This window comes from Anarrhichthys ocellatus, unplaced genomic scaffold (genome assembly GCF_004355925.1).
Source record: "Anarrhichthys ocellatus isolate YVR2014 unplaced genomic scaffold, GSC_Weel_1.0 scaffold1, whole genome shotgun sequence".
Lineage (NCBI taxonomy): Eukaryota > Metazoa > Chordata > Actinopteri > Perciformes > Anarhichadidae > Anarrhichthys > Anarrhichthys ocellatus.
This window is the reverse complement of record NW_022280031.1, coordinates 8,779,691-8,801,534: the sequence shown is the minus strand read 5'-3', so window position 1 is coordinate 8,801,534 and position 21,844 is coordinate 8,779,691. Positions and strand designations below refer to the sequence as shown.

At 39.9% G+C, this 21,844-nt stretch overlaps 2 protein-coding genes across 8 annotated transcripts in view; one reads left to right on the top strand and one right to left on the bottom strand.

Annotated features, from left to right (window-relative positions):
* The window catches only part of LOC116383383 (natural resistance-associated macrophage protein 2-like), a 15,235-nt gene extending 7,225 nt beyond the window's left edge, over window positions 1-8,010 (bottom strand). For 2 of the 7 annotated variants that reach the window (XM_031847216.1, XM_031847646.1), the window contains exons 1-7: window positions 6,533-6,671; window positions 3,033-3,116; window positions 1,476-1,615; window positions 1,153-1,272; window positions 570-689; window positions 226-332; window positions 65-135 (exon numbers count right to left, since the gene is read on the bottom strand). In XM_031847216.1, the coding sequence (XP_031703076.1) occupies window positions 65-135; window positions 226-332; window positions 570-689; window positions 1,153-1,272; window positions 1,476-1,615; window positions 3,033-3,066 (592 nt within the window). In that variant the 5' untranslated portion in view covers window positions 3,067-3,116; window positions 6,533-6,671. The other 5 variants (XM_031847478.1, XM_031847396.1, XM_031847309.1 and 2 more) reach the window with 5 other exon arrangements.
* On the top strand, window positions 7,187-21,844 carry ankrd52b (ankyrin repeat domain 52b). The gene is made up of 28 exons (XM_031845871.1): window positions 7,187-7,320; window positions 8,354-8,437; window positions 8,789-8,867; window positions 9,058-9,128; window positions 9,216-9,416; window positions 9,788-9,875; window positions 10,963-11,105; window positions 11,567-11,779; window positions 11,934-12,012; window positions 12,128-12,242; window positions 12,487-12,569; window positions 12,713-12,815; window positions 13,319-13,390; window positions 13,480-13,620; window positions 13,770-13,823; window positions 14,251-14,362; window positions 14,451-14,522; window positions 14,627-14,828; window positions 15,114-15,201; window positions 15,804-15,921; window positions 16,049-16,268; window positions 17,145-17,232; window positions 17,333-17,416; window positions 17,764-17,909; window positions 18,401-18,483; window positions 18,656-18,738; window positions 19,278-19,369; window positions 19,485-21,844. Exons 1-28 carry the CDS (start codon window positions 7,294-7,296, stop codon window positions 19,673-19,675), a joined length of 3,132 nt encoding a protein of 1,043 aa, XP_031701731.1. The 5' UTR covers window positions 7,187-7,293; the 3' UTR covers window positions 19,676-21,844.

Genomic DNA, 21,844 nt, shown 5'->3' with positions numbered 1-21,844 from the left:
TCAACACTGGGATGCACAGCTTTCTTAAACATTGATTGACAAGTAAAAGATGGTGGATCCATACCGTATTTGTCGAGAAAGAGGAACACGAATGTGTCTGTGATGGTGATGAGGACTCCTCCCCAAAGTGGAATCCTGAAGGAGAAAGAGAGGAACTACAGTAACTCCTCACATCTCTTTAAATGTTTGCAGTCACTTTCCATGGACAAGCGGTGAAGACGGTACCTGCCCACAGACAGAAGGTTGAGCGCTATGGCACAGCCAATGACCTCCTGCATGTCTGAGCCAATGATTGCCAGCTCAACCATCAGCCACAGGATGACCCGAGGAACCTGAAAAAGAAAAAAGATTGAAGACACTGTCAGAGAGTAGCTGAGCAGAGTTTATTCGTCTCTTTACAAACTGAAACTTTACTGACTCTGATATATCCTACATGTTGGCTTCTCATCATTTGACAAAATGTAGGAGTATGAAAATCAAATGGGCTGTTATTGACATTCTTATCTTACATATACAGTGCCATGCATAAAGAAAGAAGAAAAGGGAAGTTGAGATATGTGAACGCTCACAGTTGGATATTGGCGGTTGCAGACTTCAGCCAGGTGCATCCCAGTGACGACCCCGAGGCGAGCGGCTAACCTCTGCAGCAGCAGCCCAATGATGGTGGCTCCGAGCAGAATCCATAGGAGCTGAGACAGAGAGGTACACATCAGTACAATATGGGAGCTTTACTTCAGCAGATAAAATGAAAGTAGCTGCACTGCATACATTTTGGTCTCCGTTATGCTCTAAAGCTGACATTTAAAACTGGTAATTCTTTTTAATAATACAATGAATATATTTATGATGCTTAGAGAAATATACAGCAGCTCATTATGTGTCACTGCAAGCTGCATTGAGCAAGACACAGACAACACGATACAACCAAAGGGCATTTTTACCATCAAAATAAAAATAATGACACTTTTAGGAAAAACTGGAGAAGATATATATCGGTGTGAAGAGAACAAGAAAAAGCTGTGAAATCACTGCTTCAAATATGGAATAGAAAAAGCTCAAAAAGACACCAACAAAGATATAACTGTATAATGGTTCATAGTCATTACCAAGCAAAGTAAACATGTTTTGTTTGGATGTAGTGTTATATTTCACCTTAAAGCCAGCTTTAGCTCCAGACTGCAGGTCAGACTCGATGTTTCCTGGATCCAAGTAAGCAATGCTCATCAAAAAACCTGGTCCAGTGAACGCCCAGAGTTTACGGAAACTGAACACCTGAACGGACAAACAGCATGATTCATTTGATTAATCTGGAATAAAATAAAATGTGTTTTGCTTCTCAAAATCTAACAAATCTAATGAACTGTAATGGGTCAAATAATTCAAATGGATAATCACAGCTACATGTATGTGATTACATATGAACCGACATTTCAACTCCACTTATCTTCTATGAAACAGCGGCTGTGAGACAGTACCTGGCTGACATTGTCAGGAATGGCCACCTTGTCTTCAAAGTATGTGGAGAAAGGTTCGTCCTGGGCCACCGGGGAGGCAGGAGGAGAGATGGAGCTGTACTGGTTTGTCTGGACTCCATTCTCCGGAGGGGAGTCCTCCTCTAACAAAACCACAGAGAGGAAAGATTCAAATGAGTTGTGAGAGAAGAGGAAGAGGAAGAAGTTATGCTTCGCTGGAAAACTAACACGTCATCCCATCAGTTGCCAAACGCCGATACAGTCTCTCAGCAACTCTGATGCCATTATTAAAAATCTGATTAGTTATATAAATATATAATATATATAAATACATAAATAAAGAATAATTTCCAGACCTCTGCTGTGCTTTAAGACTTTTGCAACATTTGTGTCACTTGATGCTTTTCTACAAATCCTCAAACACTCACACACTTTTCTTCTGACACCGTTAATATTTAGTTATAAACAAAAGTTGGATTTGACAAAACAAGATTCTTCTCATGTTTGAACAGAGATACAGCAGATACGCAAAGACTATCAACAACTCTGCCATTCAAAAATAAACCAAACCAGACATTTCAAGCTTTATTCATGAATTTACAAAGCACAAATGAAAGCTTTATGAATTCTTTACGTTGGGAAGTGTTTAAACCGGTCTCTCAGACTTGTCTGTACAGGAGCTTTCGTGAATACACTTAAAGATTAAGCCATTTGTGGCAGTTTAATGACCAGAAGCAACCACGGTGAAAACCTCGCTGCTAAAAGCAATTCAACCTCAGTTTCAAGACGGTTACATAAGTGATTCAGTTTAAGACATGTGTGCACTCAGTAGTACAGTAATAACCTGCAATTAGGTCCACTTTAAAGAAACATGTTTTATGAGACCACAATGAAAGGAAATACAAAAGATCATCAACATATCTGATCAATGATACCAGTAAACAATGTGTACTACTCACTGAGTTTAGAGTTTTCGTTCCCTTCCTTCATTTCCAACTCACTGCTGGTCCCAAAGTCCACTGTTCCCTAACAGTGACTCTGCTTTTATGTGACTCAGCCTTAATCAACCCTGTTTGTGTCATTAGATGTCACAACGACATTCTGGCATCGCGTTTCTAACTCTAACCCGCAAATAGAGAAGAGCAAAAAACGCACACCTCGACACAAACTGGTGCTCGGGGGGGTTGCAGAGTTGTGACTTTTACCCTTTAACGATTCACACAGCATCACACAAGCAGTGATAAAGTTCACAAAAGAAGCAATGACAATTAATAGCACTTAGATTCTCAAATAATTCCAGAGAATGAAGACAATAAATCTTCCTTTTTGGGAATATGTTGCCAGAGTAGGAATTTTCCAACGTTAAACCACAGCGCTGTGGTTACATTTCAGAGAAAATGTATGTTTAATATTGTTTTACAACTGCTCCGTCGGCATGCACACTGACACAGGATAATGTATAACAGCCTTAACCAAAAGCCAAGAGTGTTTTAACGTTGCAGAACATGGCAGGTGTGTCTGTAATGCGATGATCATGTTTCTGTTATCTTAAGCAGTTACCTTCGAGGAGGTCTCCTTCTTGCTCGGCCTTCATCAGAGAAGGCTGAGGGATCCCTGGGAACTTGAGGGATGAATTTCAGCCTCCTTGGAATAAGACAACAAAAGTTACACAATATGAATTTAGCATGAAAGACGTGAATGTTGAGGGTAAAACAGTAATTATCTGGAAAGTGACGCTTTGCTTTCTGAAACAAACAAGCATTGAGCTAAAAAAGACAATAAGCAACTTAAACAAGAGACACGAGTGATGACTGTGCGAGATTTTGTCGTCCTTTCCCCTAAAAACAACATTAAAATTCACGAGTCATAAAAATGACTCAGCAACATTAACAGCGTGTGAAAGGTCAGTAAATGAACGAGAACCTTGAACAAGAAACCTTGAGTCTCTGGCGACGGAGTTTCACTTCTACCACATACATCCTTCCTCTCACACTCAGCTTCAGAACAACATTAGTACTTCTTGAATTTACCACCCAAAAGATGAAATGGATTCCAGCCGGAGAACTGTACTTTATAACACCGTGTTCTGTGAGAGAGAGCGTAGGCCCTCAGAGAGCACATGACTAAGGATCATATGAGGCTGCAGACAGAGCAGCTTTCCCAACAGTCAAAGTTTCCTTCAGTGTCACTTCCTTTAGTGCACAACTGAACATTGTGCTCTGAATAATTGGCATTATCAAAGTCATAAGGTCCAACAAATGATTAGAATTTGAGCAATATCAGTTATGAGCAAAATGTGAGTTGTTTCTTGTACAATATACCCCAAAATATCATTTAAAAATTATCTTTTTTTCCACAAGGCAGGAATATACCGATTTTAAAAAGAGAAAAAAGTTAATACAGTGATCTGTACGACTCTACTAAACCAAAAAAGTATACATTTTCACATCTCATGAAACTTTCTGTGCTCCATCTTTAAGGTTTAGACGGAAATATTTTGGTTCCGGGTTCAGAGTGATATTTATGTCATAGCTCTACGACTTGTGTTGAAACGCTTCTTATTTAGAGGCAGCTTGCTGAATATTAAATCTTTTACAAACATTTTGTTCAAATTTTGGTACCCTGTTTTAAAATGTAATACTCCACAAAAAAAAGTTTAAATTTAACAGTAACCTTTAAGCATGTCAAGGGGGACCTTATGAAATTGTCTTGGGGGCCGGATAAAGCCCGTTAGATATTACTAGTCCGCAGGACACTTCAGTTTTCTGCATGTCTTAAGACAGACGGCTTACTTGTCATGTGTGCTCATGTGACTGCGGTCAGCCGTCACAGTTAGTTAGTGAACACACTAGAAAGAGTACAAAATGAGTTTTTAAATACTGCAATATTGTGTTCACTAATAGTAGCTCATAAAGACATGATGTGCTCATGATGTGACAATAACAAACCAGCTATCATCCTAAACTAGAACAAATTGTCCTGCAGCTAAATACCGCTGAGATTTTAGCAGGCACACATGATGATGGAGGGTCCTTCTGGTCTTGCTCTTATCATTTTTCTCAAACTTAATCAAGTCCAAACAACTGTCCTTAATCTCCAAACAACCTTGTGTCTCACATACCACCATAACGTAAACTACTCCTCCCTGTAAACACACCCCTCTAATAACAGTTTATTCAGTCAGCCTTGACACTCTGTTGCAGGTTTGCCTGATGAATCTCTGATCCATAAAAACAGAGCTGTTTATTTAGACTACAAAAGGAGATTTCCACCACCACCTCACTAGTATGAACACCAACAGAGGAACAATTACTTGGCTTTATTTATTTATATTCCACTATTGTGCTTATCTATGCTACTTGTGACTCCTAGCAGTCCAGTCCTTGATTTTGTAACTGCCTTTTAATGTGTCAGCACTAATCTTGTAAAACTCCATGGGCAACCCTGTGCATGTGGTGATAAAAGAGATTTAGACAAAGTTTTCCAGCAGCTAAGAGTTTGGTAAAACTCTTATTTAATGACAGCACCAGCACCATGAAGTTCAGGCATTAAAACATATTTCATCAACTGCAGGATTCCTTTTGACTTTACCAAATGTTGTAAAGTTGGATTGGCCAATGATGAAGTCCTCGTAAAAAACTACTATATTTCGTCATCCATTCATCTGACTTCCCCAAAAGGCCAGGGCCTCATGGAACATCAAAAGGGGCCTAATCTGCACTGAACAGCTTTAATAATCACTAAATCTATGACAACTCCCAAACTGGCACATGATCTCTAATGTTACAGCCCTCCAATTATGGCCCTTTGCAGGCTTAAAAACTAAACACTGTAACAATAAAGTAAAAATCAAAGAAAACAGATTCTAAATGTTAACCAAGAATCCCACATTACAAACTAGAATTTCTTCCTGAATTAATAATAACACATTAGCTCATGTTTTTGTCTGTGACAACTCAGTACAAACATTCTTACTAATACTTAAAAACTGGTCCATCAAGAACATACACACACACACGCACACAGTACTAACAAATGAACCATAATGTGTTCACATAGAGCCGTGAGCTTGCTGTGTTGCCTGAAGTGATTGGTTTCAAATGTCCAAATGCAAATAATGAGCCATACTGATGCTTGAAATGATGTTAAAGTAAAATTCAATATGCATTTTGGGTTGCACCAATCACACTTTCCTTTCCTACTGTCAAGTGGCATATTTATCATGAGTTATTTTGTTTAAAACTGACTTTACAGTCAGACAGTCAACCTGTTCAGGCAGATTCAAGGTATGTGAGGGGTGGTTATAAACACATTGTGTAAAACACAATTATTAATGTAAACACTGTACAGTCTTTCAAGGTCCAGTAATTATTACTGTAAAGAAAACCTTATCCTAGAATTAAACTAACCTGTAATTTCTGGAATACCGTAGTATACTGTAGTTTTGAATGGTGAATCTGAACAACTGTAATGATGACGACGATGATCAAATCATCTTTGCTAATAGATCAGATGATAACGTCATCGATATTCAGGGTGATGCTCTGATTTCCAGCTTTGACACGTGAAACAAAAACGTTGTTATTTACTGCTCTCGATGACTGGAATGAATCACAGAATAAATTCTGTTTGAGGCTGGGGTTTTGTTTTGCCTTTAAGAGCAACACACCGGTGTAATTATCAGAATGCAGTTTGACAGAAGTCAATGCTGAAACAGTGTCAATGAATTTAACTTGGAAACGTTAGTTAGGAGCTAAACAACCACAACTGGGAATGTTTGACCTCTCGTCCTGATAGCTACATGGTGATGTGAGTTCAACTAACTCGCTTAAAAATAAACATGCCCGCTAATCAACCCTGTAGCTGAACCAGAGCAGCCTCCATCACCTTCAAACCAAACAACTCGACGATAGAAACCCGGCTGCACAAACACCTACTCAGACGATCTAACGTTAACTGTTACTATGTTAGTGGGATCAAGCTAACAAGTTCCCATGGTATGTTAGTTAGCTGTCTGGTTGGATCAGCTAACCCTTATCAAAGTATGAAAACGCCCTTACCTGGGTATACTTTATGGGAGGGTTGTGTTTTGACGATTAAATCTGCTTTTAAACTGACACCATGTGTGTAAATTTGAAGGTAGCTAAGTAGCACATTGTCAAGCTAAATCCTGGCAAAGTCGTATATTTCCATGTCAACTGTAAGTTCAAGAAAACTCAATGCGCATGTGCACTATTACAACGGCTCTGATTGGTCAATGAGTTTTGATCTATCAAGATTTTGCCCTACGTTTGTACTGCCAGGTGCTACTGACGGTCTTTCTCTCAAAGTCAGTGAACAATACAAATTGTACTATTTCAAATTAAACAGCGTAGGCCTACTTAGATAGCGGTACTTTACACCACTGGCTCTAACCATATACTTTATTAAATTATTGTTGCCATGACCACAACTTGTCCGTTGGAGCACGGGTCCATATTTTTATGAATGAATACAGGCTTGTACATGTATGAGGAGGAAATGTTGCCAGGTTCACAATAAAGTAACATATAGATTGATTTAATAAACATATGACTTAAAAAACAACAACCGTAAAACCATACTAATATTCAGAAAATATCATATACACGGACACATACTTGGCAACGTAAATGCGTCCAAATCACGTTTCTTTAACTTTCTCTCTCGCGATATTCTGCCAGCTACACATCACATATCAGCAGCTAACTAAGCTAAAGCTAGGCTAACTAGCTGCTACACAGTGACATGTAGTCAACTTTACACTCAGTTTCAATGAGGGAGCTTCCAGAGTGATTAGGACATGGAGTTAAGAAAGATCAAGGACCAGGTAGTAAATAAAACTTAACGGTTGAACTCACAGTACTTTTTTTTAGGACTGCTGGCTAGTCATGTTTGCGACATGTCGAGCAAAGTTTGCTACAAGGCTAACGTTAGTTAATGTTGCAGATTATTCGCCATGTAAAACTAGAAGTTTGAGTTGGATGTTGGATGTTTAAATGTTGTGATTCGCCTCCCTGGTACACGGAGTCCAAACCCTTCCAAACTTTTTGATCTTTACATGGATCCACATTCCTCTTCTGTATGCCTTTGATTTACGTTATATGTTAATCACAAAGCTTGCAAAGTCATTGCAACATTTTCTAAGTATCCAGAAAGTGCAGGACCTTTGCGTGACGCAAACGAATAACGTTCTTTAGTCAAATAAATGCTAATTCAATATAAATGCTTTAAATTGAACGTGATGTCCTTATCTTTACCGAAGCAGGTTGCATCATTACAAGCAAAATATTGTTCTCAAGACAATATTATACAAAAATCTCACATTTTTAATGCTCAAAGCTTAGTACACAGGACAAGTGTTGGGTTTAAATGTGCAGCAACAGAGAAGGACCGGTCTGAGTTGTTCTCTCTCTTTATACTTTAGCCTGGTCATACCTTCTCTGGTTGCTTCTTTTAGTTAGGAACTTGCATGTCTTCCCCACATCCATGTAGGAAACAAATCCTTAGTTTAGGTAATCAGGCCAGGATTCATTCAGTCAAAGGTAACATGATCAGACTCAGCATTATCAAACATAGGCAAAGTTAGCATGATAACATTGTGCATGATCAGAGGCGTTTCCCTTACTCTTTACTCATGTAACATTCTTTTGGCATCTCAGAAATGCGTGACTGTATTTATGATCCCAGTGGGTTTTTAAACAAGTTTTCTGATGAAAGCTGTTCAGTTGAAACTGTTTAATCGCTGCTTCTAAGGGTTTTGATGCTGTGTGCAAAACTATTTATCACAGAAAACATAATGACCTGAATCAAATTTTTCATGCTGCCCTTTGTCTGTTTTGAATGTCACGTCTCTCTTTCAGTCTCCATTGGTCCAGGCTATCTTCAACCGGAACGCAGAAGAAGTGACATTTTTGTTGAACCATAATGATGATGTCAATTCACTGGTAATGGTTTTTTTTTTTTTTGCAAGTTCAGCTGTCAAATTTTCATGCATTATATTATTAAGATATTTATTGAGCTTGTTCAGCTGCATCTGTGATGTAGGCTACTCACCGTGGCTTCCTTGGTTGTCAGCACAGCTTCTCTTCAATTGTAAATTCAAACTTGTGTATGTTTTTTGGTTACTGCTAGTTAATTAAAAAAATGTCAATCAAATATTCTGGGCAATAGTTGAAGAAAGATGAAAGTGCACGTTAACTGCGCAAACATTTGGAGTCACAATATAACAAAAAATATTGAATGTTACGCAATGTTAAGCTGATAAAATAGAGGAACGTGTTTTTCTTTCCTCTCAGGACCAAGACCAAAGCACACCACTTCATGCTGCTGCTTATTTGGGCGATGTCCGCACTATGGACCTACTTATTACTTCAGGTAGAAAACCCATTTAATCTCTCTTTGAAATATGTCAGTAAGTGGAAAGCTCATCATGATCTACATACACGAGATTTTTTTAATTAATCAGCCTTTCTAGTAATTATAACAATGAGTCAATCAAGTGCAGAGGAACTGAACGTTATCCAAACACTCATAAATGAATGACTCACTCTGCTTTCTGTCACAGGTGCGAATGTCAACGCTAAGGACCAGGGGTTGCTGACTCCTTTACATCGAGCAGCTGCCTCTCGAAATGAAGTATGCTACTATCTCAAAACACAGAGGGAGAAGGAGCTTTCTCAGGACTTAACCACCAGATTGTAACGTCTTTGAATTTTTCCTCAGAAAGCCGTGGAGCTGCTACTGATGCACAGTGCAAAGGTCAACACACAGGACAAGCACTGGCATACACCTTTACACATGGCAGCTTCAAAGTGGGCCACGGGCTGCGCTAAGGCTCTGATACCACACGTGTGCAGTCTGGATGTTGCCGACAAGGCGGGAAGGACACCACTGCATCACGCAGCGCACAGCGGTCATGGAGAGGTAACGTTGATAGTATTAACCAAAGTCTTCCTCCTGATGTAAAGTAAAACATCAAAGCTATGTTTGATGCTGAAAAGAAGATTTGCTTTAGGAAAGTGAATGATGACTTTGGGAAGCTTTCTTGTGTGTTGGCAGTTGTTGCAGCACTATGGGGAAAAAGCATTTGTCTAACAATATATTAACTGTGGTTCACACAATATTTGCTCCTCTGCGTAGCCAAAATATAACCAGAGCCCCATTTTAGTAAGTGTTCAAGGATGTTACGAGACTCTTGTAAAGACAAAAGACACAATCCATTGGACTGTAGGCATCGATAGAAACGAGATGAGCTGATAGATGCACTGGTTGACCCACTTATTATGTTCCTGCAGATGGTAAACCTGCTCCTGAGCAAAGGTGCCAATGTGAGTGCCAAAGATGAGACGGAAAGGCAGGCGATCCACTGGGCTGCATACCTCGGTGAGTGGTGTCATTCTCTTGTCATTAATCCGTAAATTATTTTCTGTTTAATCGATTAGTTATTTGGTCTAAAAAAATGTCGACTCGAGTTTCCCAAAGCCCAAGATGACGTCCTCAAATGTCTTGTTTTGTCCACGACTAAAGAAAGATATTACACTAACTGTCACAGAGGAGGAAAGAGACCAGAAAGTATTCACATTTAAGAAGCTGGAATAAGAGAATTTAGACTTTTTTTTCCTCAAACAAATACTCAATTAATTGAATATCAAAATAGGTTGTGATTAATTTAATAGTTGGCAACTATTTGATTAATCGTTGCAGCTCTAAAATAGACTCGTATAAACATTTTTGACAATGTGGCAACCCGGGGGACGTGGAAGCAAGATTCAGAGATAAAACAGGTGACTCAGAGACAGTAACCATGTAACAAAAATGTCCTTTAATAAACAGGGTAGGGTAAAGGGGAATAGGTTCAAACTCAACACAAGATTCCTCCCGGTCGGGATCTTTGGCCTTCAGTCTACACCCAGTGTGAGACGATTCCTCCGTCCTGTTTGGGCAGAGGAGAGAGGTGAGTCCGCTGAATTACCTCCTGTCTGCTGCAGCCCCTCTCAAGAGGTTCAGGAGATCCTCGTATTCTTCTGTCCAGTCTGCCAGCTTGTGCTGCTTCACAGCCCTGTGAACATATGCTCATTCTAATTAGCTCATGGGCTGCAGGTGTGACCACTGCCACGTGCCTAGTGGCTGCAGCACCTGCACTGGATAGTATACTCCCTCTATCACCTCCCCCAACCTGCTGTGCTGTGTCTGCTTGGCTTTTCCCCCTAATTTGCCACAACATACAGCGGTCCAATTTCTGTTAACAATATATGACTGGCTTGGCTTATCAGCACAACCTCAGTCTATTTAAGTTAGACTGGTCGTTGACAAAAAAAAGTCTATCTTAACAGGGTCAAAATCTGGTGAAGTGTTTATAAAAATTGTCTTGTACGCTAACTGTGCTACAGTCTGCAAACAGGAGAGATTGGTGTGCAGTGATGTGTGTGCATGGCAGAGACTTGTAGTAAATGTTAAGCTCTTCTTTCAGGATATGTGGAGGTTGTGAAGCTGCTGGTGTCTCACAATGCGGATGTGATCTGCAAAGACAAATGTGGTTACACTCCGCTCCATGCTGCAGCTGCCAATGGACAGTTAGACCTGGTCAAATATCTATTGAGGCTGGTGGCGGAGGTAAAGTGGCTCTAAGGAAACTCAAATCCTAATATATTATGACAGCTGTCATGTATTGTCTGTACTGTCTGTTCGGCTGTAAAGGGTTTTGTAGATTATTTCTATACGATTGTCTTTGCTTTAAAGTCAGAATGAAGATGTCAGGAAACATCCTGCTCAATTACAGAAACCCAGCAGTCTGTAGTTTCACGTGGTTTGATATAAGATTAGTCCTCAATAACATGGCATCCTGCAGAGCTCCAGCCTTGGTTTCATGTTGGTCCTGGATCATGTCACTAATCATGCTGCAGCCTCATCAGTAATGTGCTTTTTGCTGATGTCACCAACATCTGGTCACATAATTCATCTCTACACTCAACTCACAGCTAAAGCTAATATAAGTTTCAAAATCTCTTGACTCTTGACACTGATAATGAACTTCAGTGTATACTCATCGATCGTTTTCCTCCTCCGTGTCTCAGATTGATGAACCGAACAATTTTGGGAACACGGCGCTCCACATGGCCTGCCACACGGGGCAGGATGCTGTGGCCACTGAGCTGGTGAACTGTGGCGCCAACATCAATCAGCCCAACCACCACGGCAGCATGCCGCTGCACCTGTCTGCCGCCTCCTCCAGCGGGGTGCTGTGTCTCGAGCTGCTCATCAACAACGGGGCTGACGTCAACGTGCAGGTAAAGAGATCGTTTTTATTGAGTGGATTTGAAAAGAACAAGAAGAATAAATCTTTATTTCATAATTCATCTTAAATGAAAAATGTGCAGATTATCATAATTTATGCAATTCTTTTAACTAAACATGTCGTTTTACTTTTTCTCTGTTTAACAGAATAAAGAAGGGAAGAGTCCTCTGCATGTTGCTGCTATGTACGGGCGCTTCACAGGCTCCCAGATTCTGATCCAAAATGGTAGCGCATTTACACCCCCCCCATTCCTCGTCTTGTAACACATGTGCCCTCCCAGTATATTCTGACTTCAGATATCAGAGCACGTCCTCAATTCCCATCTTGTCTCTGTGCACAGGGGGGGAGATTGACTGTGCTGATATGTTTGGAAACACTCCTCTTCATGTCGCTGCCAGATATGGTCAGGAGTTGCTCATCAGCACTCTGCTGACAAACGGTGCTGATAAGACCAGGTAAGACCGGCCAAACCAGTCTTTTTGCAGTTACGCTGCAAGAGAAAACCATTGATACACATGCATGCAGACTCAATTATTACACATGATCCTGTAATAGTCTGCTTCCTCTTGACAAAATGTTAAGAAGCAAACTCACTGTTGATACTTCAATATCCAAACCAACAAATCCCAATTTTATACAGAAAGTTGTTCCCACCTCAGCACACACTAAAGGAAATACTCTTTGTAACGATCTCTAAAGACAGGGGATTCATGGGATGCTTCCACTGCATTTGGCGGCGCTCTATGGTTTTCCAGACTGTTGTCGAAAGTTACTGTCCAATGGTGAGAATCTGTTTGAGGCATTAAACTGTGGTCCTCAATTTATCCTCCCCCCTTTTTTTTTTTTTTTTTTACATTTTAATAAATGACACAACTCAAAATGTTTCCACTTAACAAACCGTTATTGTTGGTTGTGTATCGTTTAGGCCAGTTTTACATCCTGCCGTCTCAGGTGCCGTCAGCTGGGGATGACATAAACATTTTAGACGACCACGGAAGGACCTGTCTGCATGCAGCTGCCTCTGGAGGGTGAGTGCGCGCACACACGCACACACACGCGCACACACACACACAGAGTTATGTTTACTTCAGCATTTTGACTTATTGGTACAAATCTGCATTTGTATCTTTCTCAACTGATCATAGTTAAAGATATTCGCACAGTGTGAGTCCCATCATCTACACAGTTCAAAAGATTATTTTCCATGTCTCAGTCTTGTCAATATTTTACGAAGGTCTGCCTGTTGTGAAAATTATATTTCTCCATAGTTTTTTGGGGATTCTGGTCATCAGGAAATCAATTGTAAAGCTTATATCTCATCTTACTGTTTTACCATCAGTATTTCTTTCTTCACTTCTGGTTCATTTTTGTCAATTAATACAAACAATAAATGTAATTTCATATGGTAAGAAAATGCAGTAATAAATTATACACTATCATTTTTTTTTCCCAGCATTTTGAAAGTATTATATGTTCAAATGTCGTGTCTTTTCTTGAAACACTGCTGACTACTTATTTCCTCTCGTGACAGAAATGTTGACTGTCTGAACTTGCTGTTGAATAGTGCCGCTGCCGAACTGGATGCTAAAGATCATTTGGGAAGGTAAGCAGTGCTGAATACCTTGAACTAAGACTTTTGACTCCGCTTTGCTGTTACCTGATAACACAGCTGTTCCCTGTTGCACCTTGCAGATCTGCTTTGCACTATGCTGCAGCTAACGGGAACAGCCAATGCTCAATCTCCCTGGTGAGAGCCCGCGCTGAGGTCAATGAGCTGGATCTGACGGGCTGCAGCCCTCTGCACTACGCTGCTGCTTCACACACCTTTTGTGGGTGAGAGAGAGAGAGAGAGAGCGTTTACTGTCATTTTAATTTCTCACTGATTTTACTCTGCGAGGACAACATCCTGTGAAGGGTTTGTTTGTTAATCTCGAGTTCATTCAAGACAGTTCTAAAAGAGTCCGTTTTTCTTTCCACTGAAGGGAAACAAACCCTGAGCCCGACCACTGTGATGAAAAGCAACAGGAAGCCTCTCTGTAAGACCCCTATCTGTATCATATCACACATGTTCTTAATCATAAAGTAGATACACCTTTATCTTTACAATAGATGTGTTCTATTGTGCAAAAACAATGTAAAAGAGCAAAACAAAGATCAGGAAAAAGTCACAATTAAACCTGTGCAACTATGAGATCAAATAAAAAGAAAATCAGACCTTTGTTATGTTGGATGTAAACATTTGTAAACTCTTTGGACACTTCAAAAGCTTGATTTTGATCTAAAATCGTATTTCAAATGAATTTTTCTTTGCTATACTTGATATTTAAAGACCAATAAACGCAATAACAATACACAGAAGAGCCAAGTGAATGTTTATAAAATAATTTTCTTTGATAAATTCTTGTTGCTGGAAGAAGAATAAAACCCAGAGAGGACTGTTAATGTTGTGCTCTGTGTGTTCAGGTGTTTAGACTTCTTGCTCGACAACGGAGCAAACCCAACCCTGAAGAACAGTAAGGGTTACAGTGCCGTCCATTATGCAGCAGCTTATGGGAACAAACAGCACCTCGAACTGGTCAGTGGTGTCTTTGATTTTTCTCCTTTTAAATCAATTGCCAGGTACGACCAGTTTAACTTTTCTTTTTCCTCTCCCACTCTTGCAGCTCCTGGAGATCTCGTTCAACTGTCTAGAAGAGGTTGAGAGTAATATTCCAGTCAGTCCTTTGCACTTAGCTGTGAGTAGCACATGATGGCAATTATTACACTGGAAAAGACCTGACCTCTACATGAAGACCACATACCTTTGACTCTACTGTTATTATTCATTCTGCTGTTACAGGCGTATTATGGTCACTGTGAGGCACTGTGCTTGCTCTGTGAGACGTTAGTGAGTCTGGATGTGCGGGACGTTGAGGGCAGAACTGCCCTCCACCTGGCTGCTCAGAGAGGTTTTTCCACGTGTGTGGAGGTGTTGCTGAAGCATCAAGCCTCCTACACACTGAAGGAGCACAAGCACAGGTGGACGGCTCTCCATGCTGCAGGTGTGTGTGTGTGTTTGTGTGTGTGTGTGTGTGTGTGTGTGTGTGTGTGTGCGTGTGTGTGTGTGTGTTGGATCCTGGAATTTTTAAAGAATTTGTACAAATATACAGTATCGATTTGGTTTTCGTGTGGTGTTGAAGATTTGATGGACACTGTTATGAGAATAAACCAGAATGTGTTATGGTTGAGAAGATTTTAATTTTAATTTTAAAATTATGTTATTACTTTATCATCTTTGTAATTATTCTCTGAACTGATATTTTTGACTTGACAATTTCCTTTTACAGCTGCTGAGGGCCAAATGGACTGTCTGCTTTTATTGGTCAGCGGGGAACAAAGTGCCGACATCGTCGACAGTCCAGATACACAGGGACAGTGAGTCCCCTCCTAGTTTATACTCTGATTTTGTTATTATTGGTTAATTAGGTAAACACCTGACATGTGCAGCATTTACATACATTGCTGTTAATTTGAGATTAAAATAATTTGTCTTGTTGTGACATGAAAGAATATAAAATGCTGTTGAATGCTGTATGAAATGATTAATAAAATGTTTATATTGTCTTTCAAAAGTAGTATAAAACAATGACTTAATGCTCGTTACAGACAGAGGTGTAGGAGTCAGAGAGAGAACTTATAAATGACCCACTCAGCACCCTCAAACAAATACTTAAAATAGATTAGATTTACTGTCCCTCTCGCACCCACTGCCTTTATATATCCGTGGCCTTTCCCCTGTTTAGTGTACGAGCATGAACATTAGCAGACCGTGAGGAGATATTCGTTAAATTTAACATTAAGCGTATTGGATTAGAATCCCTGACACATTTTCTCTGAAAGCTGCAGACTTGTAATGCAGTCGGGTCACTCGACCCACCGAAAATCCAACCAATTTATATTTTTCTGACACGACCAGAGAATTATCTTCACAGCAGTCAATTCTTCTTCCTCTGTTTTCTTTTTTTGACGAAATGCAGGACGGCGCTCATGCTGGCAGCTCTGGGCCGTCACACAGACTGTGTCCACATCCTGTTGGAGAAAGGAGCAAAGGCAGACGCTGCAGACAAAAAGGGCTTCACTGCATTACACAGAGCTGTAAGTGTACTTGCTGTAATTGAGTGTGTACATGTTCCATGTCACTTAATGTCCCTTTACAGAGTCCTGGATTTTCCAGATGTTTTTTTTTGTCTCTTAAATTATATTTTGTGTCTTCCTGCTGCAGGCCATTTTGGGCAGTCAGGACTGTGTATCTGCTCTGTTGGAACATGGGGCCTCTCCTCTGTGTAGAAATTCTCAGGGAAGGACCCCGCTGCACCTTGTAGCGTCCCGCGGGCACACGGAGCTACTTCGAACTTTGCTAAAGGCTGCTATGAAAGCTGACCCTCTAGACTCCATATTGGACTTCAGAGGCTACACACCCACCCACTGGGCTGCCCACCACGGTGAGACAGCAGGGCAAGAATTCATGTCGAATGTGCTTAAGTAATTCTAACACATGACTTGTTTGGTTCAGTAATGAATAGAGAAAACATGGACATGAATACAGATAGAACTTGGTGACAAAAACATGTATGAATGGATACTTTTATAGCCGCACCAGCGCAGTCTCTCAATAGTTTTTATCCATAGCATTATTTTTGCTTTTGACTCATTTCTCTTCGATTAAAGCTACTACAAGGAACTTTCATTTGTGTTTATCTTGGTGGTCCCTGTGGAGAAAAGCACTGAGCTTCACTGCTAATGGTCTGTAGCTACCAGATTCCCTTTAGAAAACCTCCCATTTTACTGCCGCAGGGTCTGAAAAGTCTGTCCGGCTTAGTCCTGGTTCTTGTTCCCCCGTGACTCCCTTCTCTCGAGCGGGCCCAGCAACACGGCCTGGGCCTCCGGCAGCGTGGTGTCTGTGTTTGCTCCCAGGAAGCAGGCGGTGAGCTCCAGGTCATTCTGCTGCAAACGAGCTGCTGTTGCTGGATCTGCGTACATTTCCTTCTTAGCTGGAGCTGCTGGTGAACCATCATGCCTCAAATGGTTTCGTCTGATGTTGCAGGGAATCAGACCCGATGACAGGCATTAAGAATATCCACCATCACTATATAGGAATAGCCAAACTTCTCACTGATGTTCTCTATTGCTTATGTAGCTCGTATATAGTGGCATCAGTATTACATTGAGTCTGTTTCATAACCAGTTAAAAGTTCCTTGTAGTAGCTGTAAACACGTGCCTTTCTTTTTGAACATTTGCATATTAAGATACTGTATTACCATCATTTTACAAAGATTTGAATATTAATCATTTGTCCATTTGTTTCCTGTGTCTGTAGGCCGTGAAGGATGTTTACACATTTTACTTGAAAACAAACTTTTTAGAAACCAGGAGGGAAATCTCTACACCGCATTGCACTGTGCTCTGTGAGTACTGTAGTAAAAGTATAAACATACATATGTTTATTATATATTAAAAACAATACTGCTATAATTTAATGCTGTGCGTGTCCTCTGTCCTACGCAGTGTTAATGGACATGATGTTGCTGCTGCACTTCTGGTGAAGACCGTCGGTCCAAAACTTGTTAACGTTAGCGATGCCAAAGGAAGGTGGGTTCTGCTCTGAGCTGAGCTCTACTTATCATAACGGATCTATTAAGTTGCATATGTGTATGTATAAGCATTAGTTGTTCGTACATATGCAACTTAACCTCTTATTGCCGTCCATTTGATCCATTTGCTTTCATGCAAATAAAAAGAAAAGGTAATGATATTGTATGATGTGTAAAATATTGTCATTAAATCCTTATTTAATCCAAACCTCAAGTGTACTCTGTAAAATCTGTGTAAACTTGCATCATTTTTTTTTATCTTGAAAGGTACAAGAAAGACCTTTTCATAGCATGCAGAAAGATTATCAATTTAGCTGCATTTTCATGTCTGTTATTTGAGTGCAGGACAGCGCTGCATGCAGCTGCTTATTCAGGAAATGTTGCTGGGCTCCAGCTGGTCCTGGCCCAGGGAGCAGAAGCCAATGCTGTGGATCATTGTGGATGCTCTGCTTTGATGGTTGCTGCTGACTGTGGACAGACTATGGCTGTTGGTATGTGATTGAAATGCATGTAGTCAGTGTCTTTAGAATGTGTCACCCTTACACCTGGAAAAACCGTAAAACACATCAGGACCATTTTTAGCTTAAGAGGACAAAACTACATTATGTTTTCTGCAAAATATACTCAACAAAGTCCCTCTTTTATCCATCTTCCCTCTCTAATATTTTATTTTCAACAACTCAATCATACTTGATGAGTTGAGACTGTCTCCTTTTTGGACATGCAAACTGTTGTTGTGCCCCTCATAGTCCCCCGAACCTTTTAATACGCCGTATAATTCTACTTCCCTCTTGCAGTCGATCATGTTTGAAATCTAAAGGTACTTGTTCATTTCCCCGGGCGCCTGCATGGGCAGCCCACTGCTCCCTATATATACAGGGATGGGTCAAATGCAGAGAATAATTTCCCCACTGTGGGACTAATAAAGGAATGTTTCTTCTTCTTCTTCATTGTGAAAGGTGTCTTATTTTCTGCATTTCAGAGTTCTTGCTCCACAAAGCGAAGCCTGACCTGACCCTGGTGGATGTCAATAATAACACTGCCCTTCACTTAGCCTGCAGCAAGGTCACATACACATACACAACTGCATGTACTGCATGCACGTCGTGGCACAGTAATAACGTATGCATGTGTGTTTTATTACACACATGCATAAAGATTTTATTACATTTCCAGGAAGTTTGTTCTAAGTGATAATGTGCTTTATCTATATTGTCCAATGTGTTCTACTCTGCAGGGTCATGAGATGTGTGCTCTGTTGATCCTCGGAGAGATCAGCGACTGCTCCCTCATAAATGCGTCAAACAGCGCTCTCCAAATGTGAGTCTTAAAAGGGTTCGTCGTCCATGCTGCCAATTAAGAATACAAACTAATCAAAACTGTGAAATGTTGAAAATACTTTTTATGAATAAGCAGATCAACCAGTATGGATTCTGAAGTTTAGTATTAAGACACATTATGCATTCAAAGAATATATTTTAGTGAGATGTACTGAATGTGTTGCTCGATAGATTATACAGCTTAATAGTGCAGAGCATTAAAATATCAGTGTTTTCTATCAGAACTGTAACCTGGAAAAAGGATACAACGGCTACAATGAAGATTTAGACAATGAAGTCATAACATTGTGAGAAAAAATGTATTATTAAAAGGAAATTCTTTGTGATGATGCTGGTGAATATTTTTCCTACGTTATGACTGAATATCAATAGTAGGTTTTGTACCTTTTAAGAAGGCACCCTGATATTAATGAGAATAAACTTTTCCATGTTTACAGTATTGACTCGACTCCCATTGGCATCAGTAACACTGCATGGGATTTATGGGTTATTAAAGAGATATCGTTCTCTCTCATGCAGGCCCCTTCACATTGCAGCAAGGAAAGGCCTGGCAACTGTAGTGCAGGTGTTATTGAGCCGAGGAGCTGCAGTCATGGCTATAGACGAGGAAGGTAAGCGGGAATAATTATATTTCTATGATACAATATCAAAGCGGTCAGAGTTTCCTGTCAAAAAACGTTCCTGAGTGGCACTGTAGGATACTTCTTCCCTGTTGGCCCTCTGCAGGCCACACTCCGGCTCTGGCCTGTGCCCCAAACAAGAACGTGGCAGACTGCCTGGCGCTGATCCTCTCCACCATGAAGCCTTTCCCACCCAGAGAGGCCGGCGCTGGTACGGCCTCCCAATTCAACCCCATCCTGAAGAAGTATTGCATTGCAGCCCCCTGTGGGTCCGGCGGTAACCTGTGTCCCGCTTAATGTCAAGGTGCCGCTCTGTGGGCCTGCTTGGGTGTTTGACAGAGTGAAATTTCATCCCAGTGTAGCCCAAAGTGTTCACGCATAACCACGCATACACGTCTTCAGGAACATGTGTGGTCATGCATAGCTTCTTCTCTTGCGTATGGTGACATTTATCCACATCTACGTGTCATATGCAGCTGCATACACACCATGTGCTCATGCACCAGTAGCATCGATTGCTTCTTTGAAATCTAGTCTTACACACTACTAATATTAGCAGGCCTCTTGGATTATCTTCTCTGTCATGAGTTGAGTTTAGCACACTTCTAGTTATTTTAATGAAGTACTAACTATTGTAAAATTATGGAAGTTTTAACATGAGCACTCTACACAAGCCTCTCCACTTGAAACCCGTCCGCTGTCAGTATTGGCTTAATTTCTCATTAACCAGCAAAGCCTGAAATTATCCATGTTCATCTTCAGCTGATGCAAGTGCAAGAATACTCGGATGATTGCGTGTTTGTTTTACGTATGCGTGTGCCTGCAAGAGCTCTTTTGCATAATAGACATTGTTTCATAATTTACTTGTTTAAAAATATCTAACAGGTGCTTTAAACCTTTTATGCAATTAATAAGACTATTTTTCTATCCTGTCCAGAGTGTAGCAGACAGTTCACTGATATAAAAACCTTATTATTCAAAATATGATCATGATTTAAAATGTGTTACATTTCAGTTTAGTAAACTCAAAAGCATGTGTATAGTAGTAGTTATATAGTTTACAGAGTCTAGTATAACATTTATGTACTGTATGTTATCTTGAAGATCCCAAATGATTGAGAATCGACCTCAGGTCACTATTGTGGGTGCAATAAAAAGTACATTTTGAGCTGCATGTATCATGACGGATGTATTACAGTAGTATCATGTTTCGGTTTAACGAGCCAGAGAATATAACAAACAACTGAAAGGTCAAATACATCAATAGAATAGTGTTGATATGAACAGTTTCCAAGCACAGGAAAAAACTGATCTTTCAGTCTCTGAGCGTTAAAGTCTTTAGCAAATGTATCTTTTCACTACATCTGCGACTAAAGATTTATTTCATTTTTGATTAAACGGTTGATTATAATTTTTTTATAATAATTATTCAGAGCATAGCGAAGGTTTCAAGAGCCCAAGCTGACGTATTTATTTTGCTTGTTTTTTTCTGATCAGCAGTCTAAAACCCAAAGATATTTAATTGTCGCAGCAAATCCGTCGCGGTTCAGAAGCTGAATCCAGAAAATATCAAATGACATTTTTGCTTGATGAATTTGTAAAATTTTAATTAACGGTCAATTCATTTTCCGTTGATCAACCAGTCAATTGATTGTTTCAGCGCCAAGTTTTGCTTTTGCTGTCTCTGAAATATTGTCAGTGTGCATTGAAATGAGACGTCCGATACTGCTCACATCTGAAGCCACTAACAATCTCTGTGAAACACCAGAAACGGAAATAATTATGTGTGTCTAGTAAATTAATCACATAATATATGATGAAGAGAAGAAAAATGACACCGCCCACATAATTAAGGTATTTTTATTATTTTCACTTTAGCACAATGGTACAAAGATGTCACTGCATCTGTCTCTTTATAGATAATGTTTTTAAAAATGGAGATTTTCATTTAATGTTTATCTTTTTACAACTTGAAAACTGTATCCACACACAGACTTCGATATTTTCCCCTTTTGCTAATTGATTTTATTTTCCCGAGCAATACCTGCTGTGTCGTCTTAAAATGGCTTTAAACTATTTGCACTCTGACATGAAAGTTTACATTTTACAGTAAGATTTCCATCTTAGGTTTATGCAAATGTATACAATTTGAAAGTGCATTTTACAACTTTTGACTTTAGAAATATCAAACACTAGAATCCAATTCAGTTTGAGTGTGTCCTTGTTTCTTTTGGATGAAATTACTGGGAAAAAATGGTTTGACATTTCTAAACACGTTTCAGTGAAATGTTTGGAAAAATGTTTGTCTTTAGGAAGTGCTCTGTTGCAGCTTTTCATGTGAAAAAAACTGTCTCCTCTGTATATTTTACTGAGATTTCAGGGTGTAACTCCCAACTTGAGTACTCTGTTATCTAGTTGTGGATGGCCTTCACATGGGAGAAAACCAATAAATCGCTACAATGAAAA

Coding starts and splice junctions, on each gene's coding strand:
- ankrd52b (XM_031845871.1), top strand. CDS start 7,294: ATGGAGTTAAGAAAGATCAAGGACCAG. Junction 11,106..11,566: donor TATTGAGGCTGGTGGCGGAG/GTAAAGTGGCTC, acceptor TCCGTGTCTCAG/ATTGATGAACCGAACAATTT. Junction 12,243..12,486: donor AACGGTGCTGATAAGACCAG/GTAAGACCGGCC, acceptor CGATCTCTAAAG/ACAGGGGATTCATGGGATGC.